This window comes from Brassica rapa, chromosome A03 (assembly GCF_000309985.2).
Source record: "Brassica rapa cultivar Chiifu-401-42 chromosome A03, CAAS_Brap_v3.01, whole genome shotgun sequence".
Classification (NCBI taxonomy): Eukaryota; Viridiplantae; Streptophyta; class Magnoliopsida; order Brassicales; family Brassicaceae; genus Brassica; species Brassica rapa.
The window spans coordinates 30207830-30217959 of record NC_024797.2 but is presented as its reverse complement, the minus strand read 5'-3'; the positions used below and the strand labels follow the sequence as shown (position 1 = coordinate 30217959).

The 10130-nt window shown below is 40.5% G+C and overlaps 1 protein-coding gene and 1 pseudogene across 1 annotated transcript; one reads left to right on the top strand and one right to left on the bottom strand.

The window, feature by feature from the left end:
• Positions 1 to 1025: 1025 nt before the first annotated feature.
• LOC117132475 lies at positions 1026 to 6549 on the top strand (annotated as a pseudogene).
• On the bottom strand, positions 6276 to 9434 carry LOC103862197 (tocopherol cyclase, chloroplastic). The gene is made up of 10 exons (XM_009139895.3): positions 9062 to 9434; positions 8571 to 8815; positions 8332 to 8411; positions 8087 to 8163; positions 7523 to 7692; positions 7341 to 7438; positions 7140 to 7247; positions 6946 to 7062; positions 6725 to 6874; positions 6276 to 6632 (listed from the first exon to the last, which is right to left on the bottom strand). Exons 1-10 carry the CDS (start codon positions 9307 to 9309, stop codon positions 6453 to 6455), a joined length of 1473 nt encoding a protein of 490 aa, XP_009138143.1. The 5' UTR covers positions 9310 to 9434; the 3' UTR covers positions 6276 to 6452.
• Positions 9435 to 10130: the final 696 nt, after the last annotated feature.

Genomic DNA, 10130 nt, shown 5'->3' with positions numbered 1-10130 from the left:
CGTCCTCAGCTCTTGATCGCGTCCTCAGCTCGCACCCGAGAAGAACGCGTCCGTTCTCAGCGTCCGTCCGAGAACACCTCGCACCCGAGACAGCTCGCATCCGTCCTCAGCTCGCGTCCGATTCCGTCCGCGACCCGATAGGAGACAGCAAGTGTTCGTCCGTCTCAGCTCGAAGTTTCATCCATTCTTAGGTGGTCCGGTTCATTACCTCTACGAAACAAAGGTATATCACAAACTAAGAACCTAGATAAAGAACATTAACCCTAATCCATTATTATGGAAACTACGTTCTTAATGAAACCTAAAGAAACTACAAGATTAAAATCTACAAATCTTATAACTAGAAACATGAATGATTCCACTAGAATATAATTGTGTGTTTGATTGATTAAATCTGAAACATGAGAAACCCTAATAAAGGAATCGAAAATCCTAAACCCTAAAGAAGCTAGAATCCGATTTCAAGGTTGTTATTGCTTGAATGATTTCTTGATTGATCTGAGGTTTAGGATTGTTAGATTGATTGAAATAATCTAACCTAGGATTCAAATCCTTAAGGCCTTGAAACCTTAACTTAAGGTTGCTAGAGTTTAGATCGGAAACCCTAGTTTTATAAAGAAGTAAAACAGATTGTTTAAGTATTGCTTTACATGAATCCGAACATGGTATTGCATTCATCCTGTTTAATATAGATCGACCAGCATATAGATCACACAAACTTAGGTTGCTTGCATTAGTAGACCTATATGGCCGTGTGGCTTATGATTGATAGCACCATGGTCGATTAGTTTTGTTTGAACTCCATAAATGCGTAAGACATGTTGTGGCCGAGCTTTCTAAATATCATGCGGCCACATGATCACATTGTGAACCTGAAATCTTAATGATAATGTGATTCAAATGTCGAAAATAGCAAACAGAGACTATGCAGCCCATAATCTATCCGGAGACAATTAGTTGCAGTGGGCGCTAGATACAAAGATCAGCTTAAAGTCAAAGGGTCTTGGTGATACTATCACCAGAGACAACAATGAGAATGAAAAGAATAGATATAGGGCCATAAGCTTTATGCGCCATCATCTCATTGAAGGTCTGAAAGATCAGTACATGACAATTGAAAATCCACTAGACCTTTGGAATGCTTTACAACATAGATATGATCACCAGAAGATGATGTTACTTCCAAAGGCTAGGCACGACTGGATGCATCTAAGATTCTTAGACTTCAAATCAGTGGATGAGTATAATTCAGCCTTGTTCAAAATAGTTTCAATACTAAGGCTTTGTGGTGAAGAAGTATCCGAAGTAGAGATGCTTGAAAAGACCTGCACTACGTTCCATAAGTCGAACGCAGTGCTGCAACAGCAGCATAGAGTGAAAGGTTTTTCCACATATACTGATCTGATCTCGTGTCTATTCTTGGCCGAGGCAAACAATGAGCTCCTGATGAAGAACAGTGAAGCCAGACCTGTCGGGACAGCACCATTACCCGAAGCCCATGAGGTTGAAAAGAAAGATCCCAAAGAGAGCTACTACGCCCAAGACAATAGGAGACCACACGGCAATGGCCGTGGTGGATACAAGAGGCGTGGGCGTGACTACTCGAACGGCCGAGACAACTACTCGACCGGCCGAAAAGGAAACCACAATAACCATGGTCGTGGTTCCAATTACGGCCGGGGCCGAGGCAGTTATGGCCGCAGATGAGGTGGCATATCTAAGCCATCTTACACATCCAAATCAGTATGACACAGATGTGGGATGGACAATCATTGGGCAAAGAATTGTAGAACTCCAAAACACTTGTGCGAACTCTTCATTGAGAGTCTTAAGAACAAGAACCCGGAGGTAAACATGATCCAAGAAACCGGACAAGATATGGATGCAACCGGTTATGATGCTGATAAAGAATCCGACTATGCTAATGATGACCTAATGGATTTTGAGACTTCTGATTGTCTCAAAGACTAGATTTCGAATCACTTGTCTTATTGCTTTATTTTTTTGCTTTGGTGTTTTTATTTTTATGTTATGACATTTATAACAAAGAAAGTTTTAAAGATCTTATAAAGTCTCTAAGTTTAAGAAATTTTATTACTTATAGAATGAATGATGAGATGAGTATACTTGTGGTGGATAGTGGCACAAGTCACACAATACTTAGAGACAAAAGGTACTTCATGAATCTCACAATGCAAAGTGCAAAGGCACACACCATTGCGGGTGAGGCTAGCCTGATTGAAGGTCACGGCCAGGCCTATGTGTTGATGCCTAAGGGCACTCACCTAGAGATCAAAACCGCCTTGTATTCCCCAAGCTCTAGAAGAAGCTTATTGAGTTTCAAAGATATTAGATTGAATGGTTTCCATCTTGAAACATGGGAAGAAGGAAACAAGGAGTTCCTTAATATAATCTCGATCACCAAAGGCAATAAGAAGATCCTAGAGACTATACCCGCAATGTCTACTGGTCTATACTATGCAAAGATCAGTATGATCGAGGCCAATGCCTCCGAGCTATTCACTTTATGGCATGACCGGCTTGGCCATCCCGGAACAAGTATGATGCGAAAACTGATGATGAATTCACAAGGGCACACGTTTAAAGGAGTGATCCCACGCAAACTCACATGTGCAGCATGTGCACAAGGGAAACTCATAACTAGGCCATCACCAGCTAAGGTTAATAAAGAAACTTTAAACTTTCTGGAAAGGATTCAAGGAGACATATGTGGACCAATACACCCACCTAGTGGGACGTTTAGATATTTCATGGTCCTCATTGATGCATCAACCAGACGGTCGCATGTGTGTCTACTATCCACAAGGAACTTGGCCTTTGCACGCCTGCTTGCTCAGATAATAAGACTGAGAACACACTTTCCAGACTTCCCTCTTAAGACTATACGTCTAGACAATGCTGGTGAATTCACGTACCAAGCGTTTAATGAATACTGTATGTCCATGGGGGTAAGAGTAGAACACTCCGTGGCACATGTCCATACACATAACTGCTTGGCTGAATCCTTCATTAAACGAATCCAGCTGATAACCCGACCATTGCTAATGAAGTCTCAACTCCCGGTATCAGCATGGGGACATGCGGTTTTACATGCAGCGGAACTGATTCGCATCAGGCCATCTAGTGAGCATAGATATTCACCATCCCAACTACTTACGGGTCATGAGCCAGACGTGTCCCACATCAAGACATTCGGATGTGCCGTCTACGTTCCAATTGCTCCACCACGGAGAACTAAGATGGGACCACATAGGAGGATGGGAATATATGTAGGATATGACTCCCCAAGTATTATAAAGTATCTTGAGCCAACAACCGGTGATTTGTTTAAGGCCAGATACGAAGACTCACAGTTTGATGAGTCAACATATTCGTCCTTAGGGGGAGATAACAGTCGGTTGGTCATTAAAGACTTGGAATGGTTTAGACCATCAATATCTTGGCAAGATCCTCGGACTAAAGATTGTGATATGGAAGTCCAAAAGATTATACATCTTCAGAAGCTAGCTAATCAACTGCCAGATACATTTGCTTACCCAAATAGAGTAACAATATCACATATCTCGGCTTGTAATGCACCTATGAGATTAGATGTCCAGAAGGGACAATGTCAAGTGGCTAGAGTCTAAGCAACGTTTAAAACGTGGTAGACCAATTGGTTCCAAAGACAAACAGCCTCGGAATTCCAAGAGAGGTGCTGGATCCGAGTGCATCAAGGAAACCGTCCAGGACATGGATGGACCGGCCGAACCAACCAGGAGGGTCAAACCAAATGAGCCGTCCACACCCGATGATCCGACCGTTCCTCATAGTGAGGTCCGGGACGCTGGGCTTCATGGGACACAAGGACCGAACAATCAAGAGATCTCTATAAACTATATGATGTCTGGAAAACAATGGAACAGAAAAGATATCAACGTTGACGATTTGTTTGCATACAAGGTAGCACTTGAGATCATCTATATATATGAGGATCTAGAACCCACGTCCAAACAAGAATGCATGCAAAGATCAGATTGGATCAAATGGAAAGAAGCTATAAACGTGAAGTTAGAATCATTGAGAAAGTGATGCGTTTTTGGCCCTATAATCCGAACACCAAGTGATGTCAAACCAGTGGGATACAAATGGGTCTTTGTAAGAAAGAGAAACGAGAAAGGAGAAGTAGTGAGATACAAAGCACGGCTTGTAGCAAAAGGATTCTCACAAAGACCAGGAATAGATTATGAGGAGACTTACTCCCCTGTGGTAGATGCAACTACATTGAGATACTTAATCATTCTGGCCGTAAAAGAGAACATAGATTTACGCCTAATGAATGTAGTGACTGCATATTTATATGGACCACTGGATAATGAAATCCATATGAGAGTTCCAGAGGGTATTGAGCTCAAAGACAAGAAAGGTTCTCTAGAATTCTCGAGAACAACATTGTATTAAGCTGAATAAAGCCTTATATGGTTTAAAGCAATCAGGTCGAATGTGGTACGACATGTTATCCGAGTATCTAGTGAAAGAAGGTTATAAGAACGATCCAATAAGTCCATGTATATTCATAAAGAAATTCGACAGCAAGGCCTTTGTGATAATGTCAGTTTATGTGGACGACATGAATATAATAGGAACCCCTGGAGAGATTTTCCAAACCGTTGAGTGTTTAAAGAAAGAGTTCGAGATGAAATACTTAGGGAAAACTAAGTTCTGTTTGGGATTACAGTTTGAGTATGTAGAGAAAGGAATCCTTGTGCATCAAAAGACTTATACAGATAAGATACTCAAGCAATTCAATATGGACCAGGCTCATCCCTTGACGAGTCCTATGGTTGTGAGGTCCTTAGACCTAGAGAAGGATCCATACGGACCTAAGAAGCCGGACGAGGAAGCACTCGGGCCGGAGGTGCCTTACCTAAGTGCCATTGGGGCCTTAATATACTTGGCTAGTCATACTAGACCGGACATCAGCTTTGCCGTGAGCTTACTATCTAGATTCAGTTCATGTCCGACTTTAAGGCACTGGAACGGAGTGAAACATCTGTTCAGATATCTGCAAGGAACAAAGGACCTTGGTTTGTTCTACACCGGCCGGCCAGGAGAGAGCTTGGTCGGATATGCAGGTGCTGGGTACTTGTCCGACCCACACCAGGCTAGATCTCAAACAGGTTATGTGTCTATACACAGTGGAGCTGCAGTATGCTGGCGTTCCACAAAGCAAACCTTAGTGGCCACATCGTCCAATCACGCCGAGATCATAGCCATGTATGAAGCAAGCCGTGAGCTTGTTTGGTTGAGGAACATGGCCGGCCATGTCTTAAAAGAGAGTGGTCTGGCCGTGGGACAAGAGAAAGAAGAGCCAACGATCATCTATGAGGACAATGCAGCGTGCATTGCTCAGCTCAAGGAAGGATACATCAAGGGAGATAGGACAAAGCACATCCTGCCTAAGTTCTTTTTCACCCACGACTTGTAGAAGGCAAAGGAGGTTCAAGTGGTTCAAGTTCGATCCAGTGACAATTCAGCCGACCTCTTCACCAAGTCTCTGCCAACCTCAACATTCAAGAAGCTGGTTCATCAGATAGGGATGCGCCGGCTGAAGGATCTTCAGTGATGCCTTCATCAGGGGGAGTGTCATGCGTTGTACTCTTTTTCCTGTCTACGGTTTCCATTTTTCTCACCTTGAGTTTTTGGTTTTCTTAGAGAGGTTTTAATGAGGCAACAACGTGCATGATACAAGTCCATATGGTTATAGCATCCAAGGGGGAGTATTATAAACAATATATGGATTGCTATTAACCAAGACAAGTAGGAACGGACCGAGTAGGCCGCGTCCAGCCCAAGCCAAGACCGCGTCTAGATGGAGAGAGAGTCGGCCATGACTTGGTCGACTTTAGGGATTAGAAGTTTTCATTTTTCTTTCATGTTTATTTTTAAAGATATTTCCTATTTCTTTTTAGCTTAAGATTTGTACTCTTTTCTTTTATTTTTATCCTGTAATCCCTATATAAGAGAACACTTTGATTCAGTAATATACACCACGATTTCCCCATTGTTTACAACAAAGAAGACGTTTTTACAAAATTTGTTTTGTTTCGTTGCTGCGGGAACACCAAATGATGTGGTTGTAGTTAACCATCTTGCAAATTTAGTCTTAATCACGTGGTAAGAGATATTAATTATCATGAAAATTAAGGCTCTGAAGTATATTAGGAATCTAATAGATAACTTGAACCGGTTATCTTTTGGTTTATAGACAAAACTACCAATCCAATTCCCGGTTTAGATTTAAACACGTAGGCTTTTTTTTTTTAAGTAGACTTTACACTGGCCTGTATTACTCAAAAAGGGCCCAATAAACTAAACCATACATATTGATATTACTGGAAGCTAGCAACATACTCAGTTTTTGAGTCACTTGGCTTTCTATCAACTTACAATTACAAACCAGGTGGCTTGAAGAAAGGTACCCAACCAAAGACGGATTCAAGATCCAAAGGGACCTGAAGAGACCGTTTGAGTAGCTCAGGTGTGTTGCTCGTATCTCCTTTCCATGTCCCAAACCACGGTCCTCCTCCTATCTCAACTGCTGCCATCGAGCTCTTTGCCTCCATTATCACCTGCATCATCATTCACCATATTAGGCTTCTTTAACTGCCTCAGTGGACTAGCTAAGCCTTTTAACTACAGTGATGCATTTGTACACACATACCTTGCCTTTACTTCCATCATATCTCCGTTCCCATATCTGCAACTTCAGTTCACCGTAACAACTATCTTTGCAAGCTGTAGCTAAACCAGCTTCTGAGGTTGGAGCACGCAGAGGTGTACCCGCTTCATTTGTTCTTGCCTCTAGTTCCACCTGTCACAGGATACTCATCAGGGCTCAAAGTGAAACAGAATGAAGAATATGAGGAAGAGAAATTATATTACCATATGAGTTTCATTCTCAGCAGTCATGTACCAATAACCCCATGGAGACATCTCCCAGCTAACAACACCATTCCACGGAACAAACTCGTATAATTTTCCATCGTAGTGCACACAAACCTGCAAAGGGCTCAGAGATTTGTAAACTACTTATCTAATAACATTGTGTCTTAAGAGGATGTTAATTAGTTGCATACCAGTGCAGCATTCTCAAAGGTCTCAGTCAATCCTGGCAACTGCCTCAACCCCCCAGCTGCAGTCAAAGCAATTTCTCCCTTTGCCCCTTCAAATACATTACACTGGACCTGTAAAGAGGCACCGAGTAGTAAAGCAACCAAACAGGGGTCAAAGTTGTATGTAACAATGAAATGTAATACACATGGATGAGAATGTGTTACCCAAAACCATTTTCTAGGGAAGCCTCCACCCCAATTCTTCTCTGAATAAGAAGGTGCATCCCTAAACTCAAACCTTTCATCACCCCACTCTATCCACCCTGCATATTCAAGAGAAGGAAGGCAAAGTAAACTTAACGGTATATCTATTACTGAATTTAGTCGATTAAGAAAAAGTTCACCACCTGTTGAAAGGCCTCCTGCCATGCATATCTGCCAGTGAGGCTCAAATACAGGAAAAGCCGCAGGCCAGCCTGCAGTAGACTTCTGTTTGGTCCCAACATCACCCCAGCCGTAAACAGGACGGGTGCTGTACTCCCACCGAGCGGATTTCACAGTTTCCGCATAGTCAGTCCTGCCAAACACAACTCAATTCAAAGTTAAACACATAAACTCCACAAAGAAAAAGATAAAGAGTTCTACTACACATATTATGCCAAACTAATCCCAACATCTGAGATATACTACAATGCATCCTTTATTGCCATGAACTAACTTCTGGTTGAATTGAGGTTACAAAAGAAATCATCACCAAAGAGCAGGAATCATGACCAATTGAAGCAAGCATTGTAGGTGAGTGGCGTGATCTAAGAATGATGCCTAAGATACCAAAGTAACAGTTCCATTGCCGGGTTTCTCAATACTAAACAAGATGTCTATTCAAAAAGCAATTCTACTATTGTATTAGACTTCAAGTAGTATTGTCATACATACTGAATCCTAGGTGTGCATAGAATTAGATAAATAACCTGCCATCATCGCAAATGTGACCTTGATGCCAAAATGGGGTAGCTTGGAACCCTTCAGACACTCTTCTGTTGAATTCCTACAACCAAAACCCCCATGTTTTACAGATCAACATTCAAGAAAACAATAAAAGAAGATCCATTCAAATCACTAAGTAACTAGTGACATCCCGGATATAATCAGAAATATATTTTACATATAACAGAGTAAACAAATGATGGAAGAGGGAGTGATTATTTTAATTTACCTCAGGTGGAACCTCCTTGTCTGGGGACCTTGCGCCTGGCATGGCACTGAAAGTATTCCCCAAAACTAGTTCATGCCTATCTACTCATGAGTAAAATATTCAGGTAAGGAATACTTCAAAGTTTAATTTATTAAGTAAAGAAAAATAGCACCTAAGACTTATAATATTCAGATAAGAACTAGAAGTAGAAACAGGACTCAGATATTGAGTTGGTAATAATGATCAAGAAAGGTTACTACCTCCCCAGAAGTTGTGAGAGTCCTCAGTGTATTGGCATAAATACTTATCATTAGCTCCAAGAATCTGAGCTCCCACACCAGTGAACCTTGGTCCATACAGACCAACCTCCAACGGTGAGAGCCTCTTCCGAAAAGCAGGATTCTCCACAGAGTACATAAAGCAAAAGCTCTCCCTCTTCTCAGGGATCGAAACCCTGAAGTACCATCCCTCGAAGAACTTCCTCGCTGTTCCATCGAAATGGTACCTGTTCCAGTTACTTGTCAGACAATTTCACTCTCTATATTGAAAGCTATGAGAGTTCACTTTCACTTCACAACCAGTCTTAGAGTGGTAACAGAAGAGGCCCAATGAATGAATAATAACAAAAAAAATCAACTTGAAAGAGTAACAATGAATAAGAAAAAATAAACAAAAAGTCCAATTAAACCGGAAAAAGCTAAACCGGAAACAAAAATTGAAACTAAAAAAAAAAGGGATTAATTTGATTTACCCACTGTGAGGAGTCCTGAGCTCGCGGTTAGGTGGTGTGGGGACGTAAACTGGTTTCACAGAGATAGCTTCGGAGTTAATCGCATTTCCGGAGGGAGAAGAATCACTGTTCGTCGTGGAGATAGACGCTGAAGCCCTGGGAATGGAGCGGGGAGATAGTTTAGCCGATCGGAGAGGAGAGAAAGGCCGAGAGAGATCAAAGGAGGCGAAATTGGTGTTCGTCGATACAGCTAAGCTCCGAGTATCCATAATTTGAAGACCAGATTCTCAGTAACAGGAAGAGGAGGAAATGCAAAGGAAACGGAAATGGTGACAAACATGTAAATGAAGAAGAAGATCATGCAGACAGGCAGAGGACACGTTGTAATAAGTTCTTATTATGTGGCAGACAAACGCCATAGAAGCTAACAAATCACATGGCTACCAAACTCTTATGGCCCAATGGGCTTGACGAAATTTGATATACCATAAAGTAAATGTTTTAAATTGATATATTTTTATTTTAGTTATATATGCAATTGTGTTACAAAAAAAAAAGAGAAGTTATATATGCAATTTTTATGTTCAAGAATCTGATCGACTTATTTATTTTTGGTGTATATTGAGTTGCATTTTTACGACAAGCATTTTGGATTTTAAATAGATATAATAATATTACATGTTGTTGATTGTATTTAGTTCATTTTTATTTTAGATTTGTAAATATATTTTATAATTTATGTAATTTATCTTGTACCGTTTTGATAAAGATATGATTTTTTTTGTAATATTATTTGATAAGTCAATTTTATATGTTTCACTTTCACTTATTTTTTTATGATATTAATGTATTGGTCTAACAAATACAAGTTTTGATCCATTGACAAACATAATTTATTAATTATTAAATTAGTTATTTAGTTTGAAGTTAGTTGTAATATTAAAAGTTTATAACCGAAGAAGAAGATTAAATGATCAATATATAATGCATACGGTTGATTTACATTATTTAAATTATTTTGTTTCCTCTTTAAATCTTTTGATCAAAACAGATATATAACAAACATTGTTTGTTGTTTTCTTTAAGTATT

What these genes read in the sequence shown, in the direction of transcription:
- LOC103862197 (XM_009139895.3), bottom strand. Translation starts at nt 9,309, where the DNA reads ATGGATACTCGGAGCTTAGCTGTATCGACGAACACCAATTTCGCCTCC. An exon ending in CTCAGGACTCCTCACAGTGG is followed by an intron (nt 8,816 to 9,061) that starts GTAAATCAAATT and finishes TAACTGGAACAG; the next exon opens with GTACCATTTCGATGGAACAG. An exon ending in ATGATGGAAGTAAAGGCAAG is followed by an intron (nt 6,633 to 6,724) that starts GTATGTGTGTAC and finishes ATGATGATGCAG; the next exon opens with GTGATAATGGAGGCAAAGAG.